Source organism: Phoenix dactylifera, chromosome 9, assembly GCF_051530095.1.
Source record: "Phoenix dactylifera cultivar Ajwa chromosome 9, Ajwa_hap1_PhDact_Kaust_v1.1, whole genome shotgun sequence".
Lineage (NCBI taxonomy): Eukaryota > Viridiplantae > Streptophyta > Magnoliopsida > Arecales > Arecaceae > Phoenix > Phoenix dactylifera.
In genome coordinates, this window is record NC_143198.1 from 31,840,451 (window position 1) to 31,863,546 (window position 23,096).

Consider the following 23,096-nt stretch of genomic DNA (forward strand, 5'->3'; position numbering starts at 1 on the left):
AGGAACAACAAAATTTACTTACAACCAAGCATCCTTCATCATCGTGGGTTCACAAAATCATGTAGAAGCTCAAACATAGCTTAATAACCCTTCAAGCGCATCCAAGCATCCTGAGAAATTCAGGATAAGTTTCTCCCTACCAAAGGAAAAATAGGTATCTTTAGAGTTTAAAAATATACTATGCCCCAAGTTAAATTTTTTAAAACATTATATAGTAATTTTTCTGTAGCTAAATAAATCCTCAATGAGCCAGCAAAAACTTTTATAATCAAATTAACCAAGCTCAAATTTCCATTTTGACTATGGAGCCAGGCAGCTGCATCGCTCGGGCTACCACCATGGACTCGTTTAGTTTGCAAGAAGGGAGAAAATATGATCAATAGAAAAATAGAAAAGTACCTTACATTTAGTTGGAGTTTTTAGAAAAAATAAAAAAATAACTTTTGTATGAAAATAAATTTTTCATATTTCATAAAAAATTTACAGATAATATGATTAACACACTGAAAGAATTTTTTTTAAAAATATTCTTAAGCTTTTAAATAAAATAAAATAACATATTTTTTCTTTACTAAGAGCATAATAAATATTTTATATATTTTTTTATTAAAAAAAAGTAAGTACTCAACGGGACATAACTCACTTTAAAATATGACATTTTTTATAATTAGTTAAATATATAGAAATTATTTTTCCAGATATTATATACTTATATATTAGCTCGTTGAAAAAAAAAATTAATGAGAGAAAACTCCGGCGTCCAGGTTGTTGCGAAAATGCGCAGCAGTCACGTTTCACTCAGGATTTGGTGCTTCGCACCGTAACCCACATACACCATCCACGTCATGCAATACGTAGCTTTCGCACGGTATCATGCTTGGGTTCCATACTCTAACCTCGGCGCCCGCAGCGCACGCAACTTCTTTCGACCCGCCTCCAGAGTCCAGACCACGAGACCACGCCCGTGTCTTTCCCATGGGCCCTGCCGTAACAGTAGTATACCGGCGCGACCCAGTTCGATAGCGCATCAAAGAACCCCCATTGGGCCCCACATATATGATCTCAGCGGGCGCGATTCAAAACGGTCACTTGTTGAAGTCCCCAGGTTCTCGTCTCTTTAACTTCACCACCTCACTTCGCGCTCGAGAGAAAACCACTTATCAGCATTGGAAGTCACATCGCCACCCCACGATTCTAATAAAGAGAGAAACGAACGGCTGATTTTAAACATTGCATATATTTTTTAAGCGGTCAGCTTGGGATGGATAATTGGATATATATGTATGAGGGAATTAAATGCGTATCAGTCTCCAACGGCGGTGTTCAGCGGCGTTATCGATAAAAACCCCAGGTCCCAGATCCTTTCTCTCCTCCCTCGTATTTGAATCCCAAAGAAGGAATTAAATTCTCGCATTTTCTTCCAATTTCTTGCTGCTGATCCTCTGATTCTTGGTTCTTCCAGGGTTTCTTGAATTGTTCCTGGCTTTTTTGTTTTGTCGATGGTCGAAATAATTAGTGGGATCACTAGTAACACAGCTTGGCTTCAAATCGAGAAGGATTTCTGTTTTCGGGGGAAGCGAACGATCGAATGAGGGTTTATGGTGGGTTCTTAGCTTCAGAGAGCGGTAATTATGATATATTCTTTCGTTTTGAACCGAGAAAGACGGTGTTGTACAGTTGTACTTCGTCTGGGTATCGAAAATAGGAATTGGTCTCAAGAATCGTTCTTGTTAGGTTTTCTGAATTCTTGTATTGCAAGTTGATCTCCCTTCTTTTTCATGTTTCACTGTTTTAAGAATACAAAAATATTGCCTTTGAAATAAGAAGCAATAAACCTATCATTGTATGGTTACAAGGAGGGAGGAGAAGTGGATGTCATCAAGACCGAATCTTGTTAAATATTGTTTGGGTTCCTGAATGCTTGACCCTTGTTAAATATTGATTGCGTTCTTGAATACTTGAGTCAACTTATCTAGTAGTGATGCTATCGGAGCTGTAAATAATTTGGTTGCGAGGTTATTAGCAAAATAAGGGTATAATGTATGTTGTGAATTTGTTAGACTGAATGTTGGCATCGGGGAGGGGGTGTAGAGATGAACTCCACAATGGATGAGATCAATCTCCTTCGCCAGGCCCAGCGCCATCACCTGGTGGTGAGGGGGATAGGGGAGGAAATTGATTTAGAGATAGGGCCCGGCGATGATGACCCTTCGTTTTCCAGCACCACGCTTGTTGGTGTACATGCACAAGAATCTACTGCTCCCGGAGAGAAAGAAGACCACAAGCAGCTTCTTTTGGCCTCTCAGGCCCCTAACGAAGGGCAGCAGGAGCTTGTGAAGCTGCCACAGGCAAAGAGAAAGAAGAAGGTGGTGAAAAAGTGGAGGGAGGAGTGGGCGGATACCTATAAGTGGGCTTATGTTGATTCTGTCGATGGCATGAATAGGATATTTTGTTCTGTTTGTAGACAGTATGGGAGGAAGCACAGGAGGAATCCATATGGGAATGAGGGAAGTAGAAATATGCAGATGAGTGCGTTGGAAGAACATAATAATAGCTTGCTCCACAAGGAAGCTCTTCGGCTTAAAATGGCATCCAAGGACAAGGGTCTGCCTGCTGCTGAGAGACCTGTCTACGTAAAAGGTTAGTGTGTGTCTCTCTCCATACATATTTGTTCATACGTACGTGCATATGTATTTTCTGTTTATGACCTCATTTCTGTACTTATTCTTGATGTTTCTGTGTCTCTGTAAGTTATAGATACAGACAGATTGAATCTATATTGGCTGATATTTTGAATAGAAAAATTCACTTACTAAATAACAGGCTTATATTCACCTAGCTGATAACCAAACAATTTCCTTAGCTGAATAGCAATTTCCTGACCAGTTTACTGCTTCTTTAACTAGGTTGTCATAACCTTAGGGCATAGGCATAGTTCTGACATGAGATAGCGTATAAATGAATGATTGAATACTCATAGAAGTTAAATTTCAAATCCTTTGGTAAATCGGGCATAACCGGGTATTAAAAAAAAAAGAAATAGAGAGAGACAAAAACAATCTAGCAGTAATGCAAAAAGATCGAACAAATAATATTTTCCTATCTCTTCACCAAGCTTTCCAATCTCACCCATCCAAGATCAAAGGAAACCGCTCACTTTTTTGATTTTTATATTATCCAAAGTCCTCATCAGGCTCCAATACCATATTTGTGTTCTTGGCCTTCCTGACCGGATGATCAAAGGATGTTCCTCACCAGGTACTTACACCAAATTCCTGCACTGGGATCAAAAGCTATATTGTAAAACACAAGTAACATAAGGACAAGCTTCTCTTCCTAATAATGTGTAATAACCCAGGACTTCATCCAAAAAGGATAGCTGAAAGGTATTATTTGTATTTCTTAATACTATATAAGTATCCAAGATCTATCCAACGAATAACCGATATGAAATTAAATACACGCCCGCACGTCTCATGTCATACTTTCCCTGTTAAGCCCTGACGTCCTCGTCAGGCTAAGGATCCAAATCCATTCAAATCCAATCACAAACACCACGATCAACTTGTGGTTAGCTTCAATATACTCGTGCTGCAATGTCCCATAATTCACATAGGTCATGGGCCGGGTTCGCTCTAATACCATTTGTAACAACCTAGGACCTCACCCAAAAAAGCTAGCCGGAAGATATTATTTGGGTTCCTTGATCCTATATAAGTATTCAATATCTACCCAGTGAATAACTGATGTGGGACTAAACACACGCCCGCATGGGTCATCACATAATGTCTTCTCAAAATCTAACTTTAGTAGCTTTCTTGGTCTCATCACATGGAGCATCTCTTGCCTTCTCATCTAGTTTTGTTTAGGCTTACATATTAAACTCCAGCATCCATTTTAACCGCTCTTTTCTATTGAGTCTTCTTTAGTTCCTAAATACCATTACTATTTCCCATCTTCCCATAAGTATATGTTCATAACTGCCTATGTTTTGATGGATAAATCTCTTTCAGATAGATAAATCTCCTCTTTCTACTGTAAAAACTGTGCTGCAACTTAATATGGAATTCTAAATTTACTTGTTTTAATCAGTGCAAGACCAATAGTTGATTCGTATTAACATAATTGTGATAGATATATGTTGGAACTTAGTCAACACAGATATTGCCATGGTATTGTGTCCTCTGTTACTGGAAAAAAAGTGGATTCTTCTGACCAAGACTGACACCTTAACCAACGTTTCAACATGAAGGTCCCTTTTATTTCTTCCCCTTTTCACTCTTACACTGCTATCTATCTTCAAATTAACGATTCTTTAAGTTTTTTGTTCATCATGTTGGCAACCGAACCATAAGTTGGCACATACTGTGGAATGTCTCACTACTTTTTCATTTTATTAGCAATGTGAAAACATGGGAGTCCTTTGTGCAAATATATGGCCAGTCCTTGTCCTTGTATTGCACACCTTTGCTTATGTGTGGATATTTGCTTTCCCCATTCTCTGTTGTTATGATGTTCTCTTTATCTTGGAAGAGCACATCTAATACTTGCTTTGAATTATGATATCTATGAAGTTTTTGAATCATATCCAGTTTCTTTTTTCTATACTAATGGTCTACCAGCTATATTGAAAGGAGATTCCAGGTTTCTTATCTCCTTAACATCTTAGATCATCCTTGTCATGATGCAAGAAATAAAAGATTTTCTGCCCTATAAGTAATCAAGGAGTTCATGTAGCATATATTTTCACATAAGTTTACTCAACATCAAAGTTAGATGTTAGTTTATTGAATAAATTGAAATGACTTACTTTTGTCTTTACTTCATACTAAATATTACCTTGCTGTTTTTTTACTGTGGCATGGAAACTTTCAAGCATTAATGTTAAAGAGTGCTGGATCGATTCTTGAATCCATTTTGAGAAGGGATCCTCATGAAGTTGAGTTCATACAGTATGTGCAAGATGTGGTTCATTCTTTAGAACCTGTGTTGGTGAAGAACTCTCAGTAAGTTTCTTCTTCAAATAAAGTTACCACTACAATTTATTGAACAATGAGATGACCATTCAATACGAAACTTTCTATTTGGGTTTAGAAGGTTTGTAATATCTGAAAGCTACAAGAAGTATTCCTGTTACCTTTTCAGGTATGTTCACATCTTGGAGCGTTTGTTAGAACCTGAGCGAGCAATAGTCTTCAGAGTGCCATGGGTTGATGACAGGGGAGAGAGGCATGTGAACCGTGGCTTTCGCGTGCAATTCAGCCAGGTGCTGGGTCCATGCAGGGGTGGCCTTCGTTTTCATCCATCCATGAACTTAAGCATTGCCAAGTTTCTAGGTTTTGAGCAGGTACTGTTTTACAGCTCAAATTTGTTCTACCTTAAACGTGTAGTTGTTGTTGTTGGTACTCTGCACAATAGCATAGCTGCTAATATTTTGGCTTCACCAATAAATTAGCAGATACATTAGGTAGATCAGAGTTGGTAGAACAATATCTGTTTCTTTAGTTGATTCCTCCATTAGTTCAGTAATTAGGGGTGCAGTGATCTGTGGGTATGGCAGCTTGGTTTGGATGTGACTTGGCTGAGGCTATGGGCAATACAAAGGGACTGTCAGTCGCTTTTTGCATGTAATTGAGTCCTGTGCTCCATCTTGGCTTGATTAGGATTTCATATTGCTTTGTCTGATTTTTTCAGCCCAATCTCATACTAAAAATTGACATTTATTTTCCTACGGTAGTTTGTTGAAACATGTTGAAACTGTAAAAGCGAAAAAATGGAATTAAAATTGAAAGCATCGAACAATTATTTATTGTGCTTAAGCTCGCTCAACTCAGTATCTATGATGTCTGGCGTACCTTAGACTTTTTATGTTAGCGTAAAAATGTTTAATTATGTATGTAACCTAGGCTAATCTAAATCCATCAGTAGGCTAGGATCTTTTGGCTCATTGATTTTGAGTGTAATAAATGTGAGTAGTATATAAATTGAGCTGTGGTAGAACTGCGCCATGTATGCCTGCCTTTCAGATTTATTAGCCTAATTGAGTCCATTGAGGACTTGGGCTTGCTCATGCCCCCAAAATCCAAGTTAAGGCAACTGATTTACCCCCAATGTGGGAAATTTGGAAGGAGATGAATGAGGTTCTTCCCAACGTAGAGACAGCTTATTTTTTCTCCTTTTTTCACCTTTCAGTTTTTTCCTTTACCTTCTTGTCTGCCATTGTCTTCTAATCCTGATATGTTGATGAGTATTTTTCTTGCAATTGACCTTGCCCTCCTCTCACAAAAGAGGAAGTTAGTTGTGAAAGACCAATACATTGGCAGAAGGACTCATAAAATCCTAGTCTTTAGCTGTACCATTTGTTGCCAGGTGAAAGTTTAAATAAGCATGTCCGCACATCCTCATTGTGTATTATTGAGATAGTTATCAACAAACATCACTAACGACTTCTCCCTTAAAGTATAGCAAAACAGTTATTGGATAGAGTGATCCTAGATGCAAGTGCAGTTACTTCAGGAAGTTTTGCATCTCTTCGTATTTCTGTTGTTGTTTCCTCTAAAAATATTTGTTGGGTTATATGGTTGCTTTTGCTACTGTCATAAATGTTGGCTGTTAAGGTCAAGTATGACTTGAAAAATGAGATTGTTGGTTTATTGCATATTGACATGGTGGAGACGTCTAGTTCTTACTGACTTTTTACTTTTCTGCAGACTATGAAGAATGCTCTATCACCATATAAACTTGGAGGAGCTGCAGGAGGGAGTGATTTTGATCCAAAAGGAAAAAGTGAGACCGAGGTATTGCCCATTTAGTCTGGATTTTTTTCTTTTTGTAACAAGTTTCTATTTTATACTGTAGGATGATTTGTCAAGTGTATGCCATGATGGCAGATAATGCGTTTTTGTCAAAGCTTTATAAACGAGCTATATCGATATTTGGGGCCTGAACAGGTAGTGGAAATGCCTTGAACATGTTTTATTTGCTTCATTTGATCATGCAGTCAACAAAAATTAGATGCTAAACCTACCAAATAATTACCTAAAAATGTACGATTTTATGTTTACTTATTATGTTCCTTGTAGGATCTTCCTGCAGAAGATATGGGTGTTGGTCCAAGGGAAATGGGCTACCTCTTTGGGCAATATAGACGCATCGTCAGTCTCTTTCAGGTATGTAAGAATCTTCAGGTGTAAATGGAAGGTGCATTGAGGCTAATTGGTTTATGTCAAGGTCTAATGTGTCGATTTGTACTGACCATACCATGCTATGCTGGTAAGGTATTGGTATGATACTGAGGTTTAGTTTGGTATATGAGTCGAACTAGTCCGTATCGGTTTGGACGGAGCAGAGTTGCCCCATACTCTCTGAAATCGGGGTGCGGACCATATTGCATCAGTCCGTATTGCCTGATTTCAGGTGGTACCGTGATGAAAAGTGAGAAAAAGGAGATCAGGAGTTGTCTCAACATGGGGTGCGTGCTATATTGTACCATATTGAATCGGTAACGTACCAATTTGATACTTGATACAGAGATTGCGGACCTTGATTTATGCACTATTCTTTTAATGCATTAGATTTTCATAATTTATGTTAATTTTAACCCCCGAGTGGATGTACTTTGTGAAATATGGCTATTTAATAGTTTTGATATGTGTATTGAATTGTATGACAAATAAAATAAGCGCATTGGAGCTTTTTGTAAACTTGGGCTGTGTTACTTTTTAATATTTCTTGCAAAATCTTTTTCCCCCATGCCCAATTAATTGAAGTGTGTGTGTTTGTGTGGTCTTTCAACTAAAGTACTTTCAGGCATTGACTATCTTGTCTTCAGATTTTATTGTTATGCTTATGCAGGGAAGTTTTACAGGACCAAAGATCTTCTGGTCAGGTTCTAGTCTTCGAACTGAAGCTACTGGATATGGACTGGTACCTTATTTTTTCTGATCAACTTCAAATTTTTGAACTTTATTATTTTTATAATAGAAGTTTTTATAGATTGAGCTAATGGTAAGGTTGCCCTGTTGCCCTCTTAGACGGGGGTAAGGCTAAGTACTTGTGGCCCTCCTTAGACTCTGCAATGGTGGGGGTCTTGTGCACCGGGCTGCCCTTTTTAATAGATATGTTTATGGCTTTTGCTTGTTCCTAAATTCTCTCAAAACATCCTATTGTTTCTGCAGGTTTTCTTTGCACGCCTTATTCTTGCTGAGACGAACAAGGAACTCAAAGGATTACGGTTTTCAAATTTGTCAAACCTTTTTGCAGAAATAACATATATAAATCTAGGATTGCATTGACATATCTATTGAAGGAGTCATGTGAAGTGCAGAGCCATAACTCATCATCAGCCAATAATTTCATATACCTCATTCTGTTACTAAATTTTATATCCTTACTTGCTACTATGTTTCATGTTTGCATTCATCCTTACTTTGGTGTTATCGACCAATGCTGCATTGACATATAGCATCAGTTAATTATATATTATACACAGAAAAGTGGCCATCAAAACTTTTTATTCTCATTCTTTAGTAATTGTTTTTCAAGTGAAATTTTGGTATATTAACTTCATAAGAGGGAAAGACAAGGTCCAAATCAAGATTTTTCACCAATTCAAGATTAGCAGCATATACTTTACACACTTTCCTCTCTCTACACTCTCCATATTCATTTTGTATTACATATCATGTGTTTAAATTGATGAAGACCTTGCACACCTTTTATCATTTTCAGGACTATTCTGCTTGCGATTGAAGTGAGACATAAGCCTCAATGTTAACCTTTTCAGCATAAGCTGAATTGGCTCTGAGATTTGTTTTTTTTTAATCTTATTCCATAATTTCTCTTTGGTGGTTCATAATTTTGACTTTGTGATATAAATAATAATCTACATCTCACTTATGCTCCAATATATACATCCAACGTTCGCCATACCGGTGCATACCACTCTTTATAGGGCATACTGTACTATACTGACACCGAATTGAGACTCGGTATGGGGGGCGTATCGAGCCTTGGTATACCAAACAAACCATTGTACTAGGCGTACCAACACTACATTAGCATAATACTGATACAGGGTCCGATGCTGAGATTGCGAATCTTGTATACAACCATGTTGTTTCTTTATTTAATAGGTATATTCAAGGTCCACGATCTTGACACTGGTACTGTACTGGTACAATACTGATTTGGTATGGTATGGTATGGTATGCGCCCTGTACCGAGGTAGCTTCCAACCTCTCTTTTGCTCTGCCCGAAACCTGATGGTACAAGTCGGTATGGTGCACACATTGGTGTCAAGTGGTATGGGACGGTTTCACTTGGTTTGGACTGGATGGACTGGTTCAACTCATACCGAATTGAAGATCGGTACCATACTGGTAGCTTACTGATACGGTAAGGTATAGTCGGTATGTGTCAGTATGACAGACCTTATCTATATTTATTATTTAGCGATCTCATCGAAAATGCTAGCAATCCAAAATAATATATGCGCACTCTAAAAATCTCTAGTAAAAGAGGCGAAAGTAGGAAGATCCTTAAGAGTCATAGGGGCTTTTCTAGTGGGAGAAAGCCTTTTGATTAGAATCTTTTCAAATCCTATTTTGAGTTTATTGTCATTTATGTTTTTTAAAATAAATTTTGAGTACGATTATTCGTAATAGTAAATCAGTTAGTGATTGGATTTGGGTGATCCCATAAGTAATCAGGGTTGAAGACTTGAAGTGGTTATGGGCCATTTAGCATTTCTCTTAATTTTGGTATCTTGTTCAAATTGATAGTTATTAAAAATCAACTTCTGGTATATTTGCCTGAACCTTTAACTGTGATTATTTAGTTCATTTTTTACATTTTCTGGGAACTAGCTAAAAACATGGAATAGAGACATATTTGTTTTAATTGATGAAGAAGTCCTTGTAATAGCAAAGTACTGTTCTTTAGAAGGTTTTGCTTTATTTTTTTTTCCTTGTTGTACTTTAAGAATCTTTGGAAGTCTCATTCAAATTAATTGTCAATCATTTTGGTTTTGTTATACTGTAATTGGTGGGAGGCCTAGAGTAATTAGAACTTTTTTTTTTTGGCTGATTCTATAATCTACAACTCAGCTCGATGCAGCGTCATGAGGGTTTTTAGACCGATACAGACATTCATACGTCTATTATACTATTCCTTTCCCATTGCTGTTACTGAATGGCCAGTGTGGGCAATTGCAGCATATGCACCCATAATATATGATTATTTTGTTCCATCGTGCTAAGCTTGCCATTTGCTTAGTATGCACAAGTTTCATGGGGAACAATAAATGCTTAACACCCTACCCCCAGATGTTGGGTTTTATAGATAGTTTGACAAGTTTGCTGGAGGAGCAGTGTATGGTTTGTGACTTTGTAAAGAAGTTGAAATGTTGTAAGATGGATGAGATAGGCGCTTCATACATTTGTGGTGACAAATATCAAAAACCAGTCTCAACCTGCTGTGTACATTGAGGGACTGGAACTTGGTATTTGCCATGAGGTGCATAGGTAGTTGCAAAACATGGGGTGGTATGTTGATAGTGAGCTCCATACGGTAAAAAGGTTGAAGCTTAACCAATCACGAAACAAGAATTGGCTATGGCAAGAAACTTTGAACATACATGCAAGAGAGTATTTGATTGGGGACAAGGATGAATTAAATGACTAGCAAGTTGATCGTAGTGATTCTACCATCAGCCACTTGTCCTTTACTATAGAACTAGGAAGCATGGATGCGGATACGGGATGTGGATATGACATGGTACTAATATGCTCTTACTATAGAACTAGGAAGCATGGATGCGGATACGGGATGTGGATATGACATGGTACTAATATGCTGATACGACAAATCTTTAAAAAATAGGATATGATATGGCTAATATACAACAACAAACATATGTACAAATTTACATATATATGTGAAAAAACATAAGTAAAGCATGGTATGTTATCAAAACTACTGTCCATACTTTTTATATTAGCATCCACTTCCACAAACTCATCATTTGGTTGTCATTCAGATTCATAGACCATAATCCACACTCCGTACTTTAATATCAACATCGCAAACTCAAAAATTAATCAACCATTATTAAAAGATTAATGCTTGTTAAGAAAAGAGAAAAAAAACCTTCCCCTCTTTCTTGGAGGTATCCCTGAAGTATCTTGTGCATATCTGGGCAGTACCAGACCTTTCTTTTAAAAAATAAAAAGTAGGATGCTATTGTTAAGTATGGGGCACATATCCCAGAATATTTGACAAATATTGATATTTAATACATAACTGATATGGACATGGCCTGTGATTTAAAGTATCTGTTCTTCCTAGCTGTATGGAGCTTTTAGTAGAGCTTAATTCTAGAGAGCTTATGCATGATACATCAAGTCAGAATCATGCAGATAGACCATGACTATATAGGCTAGAGCTAGCAAAACAACTTTGTTTGAGCTTCTCTTGCAGCAATTTGTAACCAATATATGAGCAAGAGGAGCTAGCATATATTTTTCTTTGTGAAGAAATGCATTATTCATATTATACTGTTGTCATAGCCACTGATTGGTTGCATCCATCAATGTCTCCATACAAATGATGATAGTCTTGGCAGCTAAAGGTAATGACTTTCTGAAAATCAAAAAACATTCCTGTGATAGAGTTGCTTGTTGTGAGTTTTGTGCAAGTGTCCATGCATTTCAGACTTGACTTGTAGGTACAGTTGGCTGATAGAGGGAGCTTGCCAACAAGAAGGGAAAGAATCAGGTCTTGTGTGTTGAACTAACTAGCCTTCTGACAGGAGGAATATTAAATTTTTAACACCTTTTTAGTTTGTGTATGGCTTCTCATGATGATGGATGACTCTATTGAAACACTAAATTCTGATAAACATGACCATATTATTGAGAAATGAAGTCGTGGATATACTATATATTTTGGCCGACTGGCAAAGATGATCTTATGCCTTTATCTGAGACACTGTTTAGTGTTTACTACTGTTTTATGTGCCCGAATGAAAGGTAATGCCCTCATGAATTATTGGGGCTGCAACTGTGGATTAGTACTTGGTGAGACGTTGTTGAATCAAATCTCTGTTTAAAGTTTTAGTTACTGAAGTGGAGTCAAAACATGTTTTGAATGGTTCATGTTTAGGTTAGGTCCGTTTCTAAGATCCCATTTTCTTTTTTCGGTGTAAAGGAAGCTGACCCTGATAATGAGGTTGAACCTGGAAGATGTGATTTGGATCAGATTACAGCGTGAGTTGTGTACTAATGCCCTAAAAGTTATATGCTATTGACATAAAAGATGCAAACAAAGGATAGGGTGGTCTTCGACAGTATTTTATGCCTCAAATTAATGAAATAAATCTATGTGCATTTTGGAGTCCAGTGGAGGAGAGCTGATTATGTGTCTTCCCATCAACTCAGGCTGTCAATGACTTCATCAGTCGATTGTTTTAAGCATAGTATGAAGTATGAATATTTAAGATAATGGAGTCATTTATTGGTAATCAGGTCATTCAGCATTTCTTTCCATGATCTAAAGGTGTTTTTTATCAGCAGTGGTACCTTTATAAGGTTGCCTTTCATCTTTGATGTTGTCATGACCGCATGATTTTCCTTTAAGCATGGAATTGTCTCCTTTCATAACTCATCAAATGATGGTATTTATGTGCACAATTATGTGCCCTAGATATGGACTATAGTAGTCACTGTAATCTTCTTGTCTACAGATGTGTAGTTAGTGGTGCTGGGAAGATAGCAATGCATGTACTGGAGAAGCTTCTATCCTGTGGTGCCATGCCAATCACTATATCAGGTACCTGCAAGCAACTTGTTAGCATTGCTTAGAAGATCAGGTGTTATTCATGGAACTTCAGAACTTTTTGCTTTCTAAACCAATATGACGTACTGGACTCTACCATTGTGTCTTTGGTTATTTGCTAAACTTGGTCCTCGCCTTTTATATTTTCTGTTTTAGTTTCAAGACATGGCCCAGATGGGGGTATAGTTGTTGGCAGCATATGAGATGTAGAAGCCAAAGTCTATCTAATTATTTATTGCAGGTTGCTCGGTATTTGGCATCCTGCTTAAGTCAATTTTGTGTTCTTAGGTTATCTGAGACTGAGACTCCAAAATTTATAAATGGTGCAGATGCCTGTTCAGATTCTTGTGCTCTCTGTCTTCATGACTTTCAGAAAAGAATGGAAGAAACTCACATGTCATCTTATAAGTTCTGCAGAAGTCTTAATCTCTACTAGCTTAACTCAAAGGTCTGATAGCTATAATTCCAATGTCAGCTGGTGACTAGATAGTGTCTTAGGATGAAATCTCTTTCTACAATGAAGTTGAGGAATAGATCCCATTTCACCATCAGAAGTGGTAAAAGTAATATGCTTTGCAAAATGTTGCCTAGTTGTCCTTTAATTGAAGATAAAACTTCCTCATTATTTTTTCTAAAATACTAATTTGTGAAAAACTTGGGAATTTTTGTGGAGATTTCATACCATTAAATGTTTACATAATGTTTTAGTTCATGCTGTTGCAGATTCCAAGGGCTATCTATTAGATGAAGATGGATTTGATTATGTAAAATTTTCTTTGCTTAGGGACATCAAGGCTCAACAAAGAAGTTTGAGGTGCGAACATGTTACTTTCATGTGTATTTCACATTTTCCTGCCATGTCAGTCGCAGAAAATATGACATCTACTATTTGTCATGTAACAGAGACTATTTGAAATCATATGCACAGGCTAAGTATGTCAAGGATGCAAAGCCGTGGAATGAACAGTGTGATATTGCATTCCCCTGCGCTTCACAAAATGAAATAGATCAACCTGATGCCATTGCTTTAGTTAGTTCCGGTTGCCACATAGTGATAGAAGGTACGAATTTTTCAGTGTGAGGTACTGACTAGATCTTGGTAGCATTCTTGCTCTTTATCTTGCGTTGGATATAATCCTCCCTTTTGAATGAGTAGGTTCAAATATGCCCTGTACCCCTCAAGCAATTGATGTTCTGAGAAAGGCCAAAGTTCTGGTTGCTCCAGCAAAGGCAGCAAGTGCTGGTGGGGTAATGTACTAGGCATTTGGTTCTCTTTATAGCTGCCTATAGATTTTTATCATTAATGAGAATAATATAATGATCTTATGTATTTTGACGCTCCTCGTTTTATACAGTTTTCAAGAAATAGCACATTTGTAGCCTGAACAGTATCCTTAAGCTCGGCTTGAGCTCAACCTGAGCTTAAACAGCTCCTTTATAAATAGGCTGGAATGAAGCAACCTGCTACTTGGTCTGGCTCGGCTTTGCTTGTTTACACCCTAACCGTTGTAAATTTCCCTTATTTATTTCTGACAACTTCCTTATCCAACAAAATTTTGGAATATTGTAATAGTTTTGCTTGCACTGTCCTATGTAAACCATGTCCTTTTCACTTCTGATCAACATAATCTGATCAATGTCCTTCTCGCCCTTCCCTCTCTTAGCTTTGCTAATTTGCAAATTTCTTATCAACTTATCCTATGCTTGACTAAAGGTGTGAATGAACCAAACTTGAGCGAACTAAGGCCAACTCGAGCTTGGGTTGACAATTGGCATGCTCTGCTTGAGCTCGATACGAGCTGGAAAGGCCCAGCTCAAGCTCGACTATTTGAAGTTGAGCTAGCTTAAGCTCAGCTTGTTTAGGATTGAAATTACATATGCTTAGACATAGTTAAATTTAGGGGCAGAGGAGAGAGCATACAGTTGATGACCAGCAGTAGTGGCGGCCAGACTTAGAGATGGGAAAAGGGTTCAGGAAAGGAGAAGAAGCCCTTAGGGATCAAAATGAGGTAGCAGTGAAATGCTGTTAGACTCTGGGATTTGGGCCAACCTTGAGGACAGGAGAAAGGATGAGGGGCAAGGGTGAACTCTGAGAACTGCTGTTGCGGTGTTATCATTCGAGATAGTGGTGACCGGTGAGCGATTCAGTGAAGCAGTTAAGATCCTGAGTACATTGGCCAACAACTTGCCATATTAGGGTAAACTGGTGCATAAAGTAAGCGCATTGGTAAGGAAAAGGAGGAGAAAGGAAAGAATGAAGGCAAAACAAAGAGGAGGCATCAGCTGAAATTTGAGGCATTGTGAGTTGGGTGGCATCATTCTCATTGTCTTAGCTCTCTTAATCCCATCTGTGAGATATCCATCTAATGAATAAAACTTAGAAATATTCCTTAGGCCTGAGCCTAGCTCGAAATAAAATATTCCAAAGTAGGTCCGATTTTGGCCAGGATCAATCTGTGAGACCCGGCCCAACCTGAATCCATACTTTTTGAGTCCAGCTTGTGGATATCTAACAGAAACCAATATAATCTGTGATTGTCTAATATCTGAAGACATTCAACAATAACATCAAAAAGGGATGGACAAAAACAGGAAAATACTGCTGAAATATTATAGAAACACAGCCTAATATATATGAATAGAACATAAACAACAATTTAAATGCCAATATGTGATCTTTAGGTGCAGAGCAAGCTCACCACAACATGACTAAATTGCATACTAAATTCTGGATATCAACCTCCAAATTTATGTCCCCGTACCAACAACCAAAACTTGATCTTCGTGTTCCTAAGCCAGATTACAACAGTTACTATATCTAAAATTCGCAAGTAGTTCACACTTGTCCAGAATCAACGAGTTTAAGATAATATGAATCATCGTGGCACAATCAAAAAATAAAATTAATCAATCAAAAAGCAGCAGCTAGAGCATTGATCCAAGTAGTTGTAGTTTTCCAAGTGTCTCTCAAGTTGAAAGAGTCCAAACTGCTCATTTGAATCCTAAAAAAAAAATGAACGATAGAAGAGAGTGCAAGAACGGCTATATCAAGGTTTTAAACTAGATGACATGGAATAAAGCTTGCCATATTATGTCATATATGAAGATCAGCAAAGCTGTCTTCAAATTCATTGATAGATCCCATTCCAGTGCTAGAACATGCTACACAAGAAGAAACCATTAATCAATGTAAACAAATTAATGGAACTTATAAACAAAAGTACCAATACACTGTAACATACCTTCAACTCTAATCCAATCTTGACCACAAATAAGGGCTTCAAGCCTTCAACTGTTTCACAACTCAGTGAGCTTTTAAATTGACTCACTCATCCTCCAGTACTAAATACTGATTTAGATGCAACAGTTGAAGTGGGTGTGTCTAGCAAATCATGTGCCATGCATGAAAGTATTGCGTACTTTGGTGTGTTTACCATCGACCAATTAATAAGGTTGAATCATCTTTTCGAGGAAAGTCACTTCCAAGCAGGGTATGCCGTACCGGCCGGTACGAACCGGTTCGGGCTGGGACCAGTACCGGATCAGTGTGGGATCCGGTACTGGGAGCTTTTCATTGGAAAACCGGTCGGTACGACTACCGTACCAGTACGGAGCTGGTACAAAATTGGTACGGAACCTGTTCGGCCCGTCACCGGTACGCCGATCGGTACCGGTACGGCGGACCGCTTCCAAGTATCTAGCAAGTTCTTTCAGATGCTGATTACTTAATTGCCTACTTACATGTTGGTTCAAATCCGATAATAAAACAAGGTCATCATTAGAGTCTCGATGCCGTCATCTCTACTCAAAGTAGAAGTCACCATATGTTTAGCAAACTTGTATTAGCATAGTCATTGAAAAGCACTGTGAACTTTTATGTACTCCAGTATATTTTGGCGCTCACTACCAAATGCTTGCTTGAAAGGAAACTCTACAAAAGTTATCATGGATTTTGGATCCAAATATAATCATAATTACTAGATACAAGTATAATGCCTTCCAATATTTGTTAAATTTTCTTTGCATTTGCATCACCATAAGACTAATTGAATCATTTTCATTTGATGCTTCAATTTGTAAAGGCTCCTCACTTGCCCCATGTCATGAAAGTCTGAGGTTGGACAATTGAATCCATAGATCACTTTTAGTGGCATGATAAAATATCTTTAAAAGGTTGTAAATAGTTTCAGCCACTTTCCAATCATCAAGAGAGGGTGCACATTTATAGTTAGGGTCCAATGAAGCCAAAGAAGAGAGTTGCTTTTTTGAAAGTCACAGCACTTTCCAACATATGATACATTGAGTTCCAACATGTTGGCACATCCAAGCAAGGACATTTCTCACAAGGCACTTTCATGAAGGTGAGCCCTTTATGTACTTTACACTCTCGCACACATTATAATTACATCTTGGATTTCTTTTAGCCCATCTTGAACCATAAGATTAAGTGCATGAGCTACACAAGGAATATGGAATAACTTCCCTTGGCTGAAAGCAAATTCTTTTCTAAACCACAGCACTGTTCAAAACCAGATCAAGGAAGACTTTAGCAGAGAGAATGTCGTGCATATAAAATCTTGAAAACTATGATTAAATCTCAAAAAAATTGTGCAAACTAGGTTAGATCTCACAGATTGGTAGAAAATAAAACAAGTAGGCCCAAATGATGCTCCCCAAGTGTGGCACGCCCCTCCTCCAAATCTTCCGACTATCCCCGACGACCCCCACCTCTCCCTCTCCCTCTCCCTCAAGTCCGGCGTCGTTGCCCTGTTACAAGATAAGCCCCCTTCGCCGGAACCATCTCCCGACCTATGCTAAAAAAAATACGGAGGACTGGAGGAGGGACATACCTTGGGACGCCGAAGAATGGGAAGAGGGAGATCCGCGGAATGGGGAGTCGGAAGTCGGGAGATCTAGGGCACCGAGCACGGAAGCGGGCTACTCTTCTCCAAATGATCCTCCGCCGCAGCTCAAGATCTAGGGCACAGCCGCACGGGAGATCTAGGGCACCGAGCACGGAAGCGGTCTACTCCTCGTCTCCTCCAGATGATCCTCCGCCGCAGCTCAAGAGTCAAGACCTAGGGCACAGCCGCTGCGCCGCACGGGAGAGAAAAAGGAAGGGGTCCAACAGGTGAAGCGGATGATTTATATATCATCCGTTGCGGGCTGCGGGCAAAGCACAGAGCACAGTAGTCACTAGTCAGTAGCACTGCGGGCCTGCGGCCCAATGGCCTGCATGTCTTAAAAAAATGATCCAAAAAAATTGGGTCGGGTCGGGTCGGGGTGCGGGTCGAAATTGGGCGGACCCGACCCGACCCGAAAAATAGAACGGGTCCAAATTTAGGACCCGACCCGGCCCCGCGGGTCCTAAAATGCGGGTTGGGTCGGGTCTTAAGCGGGTTGGGTCGGGTCGGGTCACGGGTCGACCCAACCCATTTGCAGCCCTAGATCCATGGGAATGAATCGTGGAAAGAGGGAGAGGGGAGGACTAAGGAGAGGGAGAGGGGAAGAAGGAGAGGGAGAGTGGAGAGGATTGGGGTTCTACAGTTTAGGTTTCTCTTAGATGTTGGTAGGATGTTGGGCGTACTCCTAATTTTTAGTCTATCCCACATGGAGTGGGAACTCAGATTAGTATATCTTCAGAGGGGTGTGTTTTTAACATAAGATACCCAGGCCCGAATTTCTTTAAAACTCTAGGCTTGTTTCTGCTCTGGAATTGATTCGGCCTCAGTTTCCAGGCCTAAGCCTTGATCACAGCCCTAAGACTTGAACCCATAGCCCTGTTTTTTCCAGGTCAGGTCTTCGGTCTGTTCGGGCTGGCCTGGCCCATTGACACCCCTAAAATCATGGCTCAAGCTAGACTAGTCTATTAGTTGAGTGAACCAACGTCAAGCTGAATTCTGAGCCAAGTCTGAGCTTCTCAGTGCTGACAAACAGCTTGCTTGTTTGACAGCCTTAAGCTCAGTATACTTTATGAATCATCAGGAGCCACGGAAGAACTTTGCATTCCTTTTAGCATATATTTTGCTGTTGCCTGATGTGGACCTTTAATTACATGGTAAATTGTAGGTTTTCTATCAAGATGAAGGACATAACAAATTTAATGATTTGTGTTTTTTTATTAAACAAGTGGTTTTAGTTGCAGATTACATAGTGTTATATATAATCTTATATTTTTGCCCTTTTTTATTCTCTAGCAGGTTGCTGTTGGAGAACTTGAACTTAATCATGAATACAATTTAATGCAGTGGTCAGCTGAGGAGTTTGAGACTAAATTACAGGTGGCTTCTACCCTTCTCATATAACTGCATCACTCCCCTTCCAAAGAGATATAGTTTTTATCTTGGAATCTGGTAGGTTGCTATTTGCTCTATATCGCCAAACTAACTATGCCCCCTGGAAGTCTGCGGACTAACAAACAGTGACCTCCAACCAAGATCTTACAGCAATGGTTTTTCCCCTTCGTTTGATCATCTCACTTTTTGCATATCCCGTGTTGTCCAGAGAAGCAAATTCCTTTTCACTATCAATTTGTGATTATCGCCATGGTGCTCTTTGCTTGTGGTCACTGAGCAAATTCTCATGCAATTTGCACACACATGCCAGAATGTAGCCAACTGAAACAGGACATCTGATGGTCTTCAAAGAGCGACAATGAAAGAATTTCATTGACTTTGTTTCTGAACATCCAGCTGATAGCTGGCCACTCAAATTACCCGTCTTATTTGGTCTACCTGGGTTTTACTTTCTGTATATTACCTAGGCTTTAGCACTTGATTGGGCCACCCATAATATTCAGCCAATAAGGTGTCTTGGATGATCCATTTCTTATTAGATGGATGCTAACAATCAAACAGTCCTAACACTAGTAGGTGAACATTAGCTTGTTGATGAGCAGTCATAATAGTACATATTCCTTGACACACTGTTTTTACACTTGGTGGTGTGCATTGACTGAAAAGGACAGAGTGCTAAATGGGTTCTTTAAGATGACTCTAGTTTTGAACCTGTAAGTTGAACATTTACAAAATGAATCCTCATGAATGTGTTCTTGATAAGCACCACTTACAAATACATGTGCTACGCCATTTTATACTGCAAACCGCCTATTAATACTAAAGTCATATTTTGAAGGAGTGTATATCTTTCAAAAACACAATATTTCAAAATGTCTGGTTTCTGTTAATAATGAAGTCAGACCTTGGCGCAATGTAAGGTTGCTCCATTACAATTTAGGTGCCGTGGGTTTGCAAAAAGGAAACAACTTCTCTGCACGTTGGGTAAGGTTGAGTACATCTGACCTTCCCTAGACCCTATGGTGGCGGGAACCTCATGCATTGGGATGTCTTGGAGTCTCTTAATCATATTGTGTGCTATTAGGTATGAATACTTGTATAGCACACTGATCAGAGTACGTTTGACCCTCTCTAGACGCCACAGTGGTGGGAACCTCTTGTATTGGGACGCCTTGGAGTCTCTTAATCATATTGTGTGCTATTTGGTATCAATACTTGTATAGCTCACTGATCAATAAGCCGCAGCACAAATTGGTGCAAACCAGCACTGAGTTAATACAATATCTATATAAGATCTTCAAAATGCAATATGTTCAAACTGGTGAAGCTAGGGCATAGTGCAAGTATAGGCTGGTAGGTTGAACAGTGTGTAATAATGCTAGGTGATTAAGAGTTTATCATGCCCTAATGTGAGAGCAGTTGTCAAATTCCTTCAAAAATCGATAATTAAGGAATATCTTAAAGAGTTTATGCAGGGTTCTGGTTGGATATTTTTATATTTTTTAGAGTTGTATTTCTTTTTGAGAGATTGATCATGAAAAGTTCAAATTAAAAAAAGCCATTTCTAACAGAATCCAAATATAAAATAATATAAACTCTAAAAAATATAAAAAAATCCAACCAGAATCCCTAAACATACTGAGATAAGAAATTATAAACATAACTTTATATGCAAATGCAAGGCTGGCTTACATAATCATTTCTCTATCTCATTCTTCTTTCTACATAGCTTTGTATAATGTCACAACTCTTTTGGTTGAAAAACTGTAGTCAATTCCACTGCCCCCTGGCTGTGTGCTGCTTGTTCGGGTTCCTAATAACTATGTTATTAAAATATAACCCTTCTTCAGAGGTAATATTGCCCAGAAGCCACGGATTGAATGATAGTCATTTATCAACCCTACTCAGTCATTTCATGTTTCTGTCCGTTTATTATTCTGTGGAAACTATATGTGCCTGTTGAACCCTGCTATAGAGCCAGGATGAATAACTTAATCCTTTAGTCACATCCCATGATGGAATTGTTTGTTTCTGAACTTCAAATCCCAACATTTCTCAGACCTCTCAGCTTATAAGCATTCATCAGTTCAATGAGTGACCCTTGCAGATCATCATGTACAGACAATCAATTAGTATAATAATTGCCAGAATGATCTTTTGATTGTTCTCTTGGTAATCACATACCTTTCCCCTTTTGACTCTTCCTTTGTCACTGATTACAGGATGCAATGAAGCAGACCTATGACAGATCGCTTAAAGCTGCAGCTGATTATGGATTTCTAAAAGACAGCCCAGAGTAAGTCTTCTGACTGGTGTCGAAGATGTGGGTGAATCATGACTTGTACTGACTTCTTTATGTACATTTCTTCCTGCTTCATTTTCTGGATACCTGATTGCTGAGTCTGTCATTCTGTAGTGCCATAAATTTGGGCCTATGGGTCTTGCTCATTAATAGAACATACTGTAAATTCACACTAAGCTATAACCTTGCTTTGGATGGCTAGAAATATTTTTTCTTAATGGATGGATAGAAATAGTTAAAAGCCAAATTTGTATCATAATAATGGTATGGAAGCTGCATATTTTCCTATACGTGTTTGTCAACATGTTTGTCCATATAATTGTGAAATCATGATCTTCATCAAGCAAAATTAGAGCAACCATAATGTTAATAGGGTTTTCATTCTTTTGGCATTTTTGCTGGTTATTTCTGCTGGTTATTTCTGGCCTATGGTTGCTCTGCAAACTGTAGATGGCTTGTGTTCGGTTCCTCCTTGTCAAAGTCCACACTGAGTTTCCAGTTTTGTTGCAGAGCTTTGGTGCATGGAGGAAACATCTGTGCGTTCCTTAATCTTGCTCAGGCTATGATCGACCAAGGCTGCACATGATTCAAGGTTCACAAGATCTCATGGTCATCAAATTGGATTATCAAATGGATCAGGCTCAGAGGAGCAGGTATATATGCCAAGCATGTAAAATTCTCCACTGACTGTTGCAGCGCGCACAGGTGAAGTCCTGTGTCACTCCACGTTGCTGAAAGTCTTCTTCTTTTCGGCTCAACGGAATGGAAGATGCTGCGACAAGAGGCCAAGACTGTTGTAACGTAGACATAAATGTGTGGTAGATCTAGCAGGAAAAAAAATCATCCAGAGATCTGTTGCTGTCAGGGTATGCATCAATCCAATTCACATATTCACTATTGTGAAAATGTAAAGGTGATTAAGAATAAAGTAAATTATTCTTTACTGGTCTCAGAAATTTGATGATGACATAGAACCTGTATTCCAATTAGTCGGGTTTCTAAACCATACAGGCATCATTACATGACAATTATGATATTTACATCCCTGCATCCTGGCGTTGATGTTATTTTAAATGTCTTATATGTATGGCCTAAATATAAACCTTGTAGATCCTACGTCATTCTGGAGTATTTGGATTCTTAAGGTTGAAATCTCTGAGATCTCCGGTGTACGTGTAAAAGAACTTCCATGGCTTAAAGCCTAACATGGTGCCTGCTGGTGAGTGTATTTTCAAGTAACAACTCAACTTGCGAGCAACCGTAACCAGCTCGACTCATTGGCCATGATTTTGATTCAAGGATTTTGATTTAAGGCATGCATGCCTGATGACCTAAGAGGCAGCTATTTGGAAAGACTCTTACTGAGTTCCCAGTCCACTTGAATCTCTCACCAGGGGTCTATTGAAATCCATGGGCTAAGAAAGAAAATGAGAACATGTATTCTAATTTTAAATTCATTGGCAAGGAAATCCATTTCCAGCAGGGATGGTTCGTTGGGTTCATGGGCGTTTCCAGAATGCGAAGCCATATGATTACCTTCCATTTGAAACTGAAATACGTCTTGGTTTATTGAAAGCTTCTAAACATGAACTGCAATAGGAACAAAAACATACTAAGATGCTCGGACTTCTTTGTTAGAGTAAGCTTTTGCCGAATTTAGTTCA

The 23,096-nt window shown here is 38.7% G+C and overlaps 1 protein-coding gene across 18 annotated transcripts; it reads left to right on the forward strand.

The window, feature by feature from the left end:
• The first annotated feature begins 1,229 nt into the window (after positions 1–1,229).
• On the forward strand, positions 1,230–22,482 carry LOC103719209 (uncharacterized). Of its 18 annotated transcripts, none has more exons than XR_015969086.2 (16): positions 1,230–1,351; positions 1,463–2,640; positions 4,877–5,006; positions 5,146–5,347; positions 6,711–6,797; positions 6,891–6,950; positions 7,083–7,169; positions 7,855–7,926; positions 8,178–8,233; positions 12,743–12,828; positions 13,543–13,648; positions 13,738–13,895; positions 13,991–14,077; positions 19,032–19,115; positions 21,353–21,426; positions 21,943–22,482. XR_015969086.2 is itself a non-coding variant. In XM_088705029.2 (16 exons), exons 2-16 carry the CDS (start codon positions 2,094–2,096, stop codon positions 22,016–22,018), a joined length of 1,917 nt encoding a protein of 638 aa, XP_088561155.2. In that variant the 5' UTR covers positions 1,230–1,351; positions 1,463–2,093; the 3' UTR covers positions 22,019–22,482. The 18 variants fall into 18 exon arrangements, 11 of the variants coding, with proteins under 11 accessions (XP_088561155.2, XP_088561156.2, XP_088561157.2 ...); XR_015969087.2 differs by having other exon boundaries at positions 19,035–19,115; XM_088705029.2 differs by having other exon boundaries at positions 13,991–14,082.
• Positions 22,483–23,096: the final 614 nt, after the last annotated feature.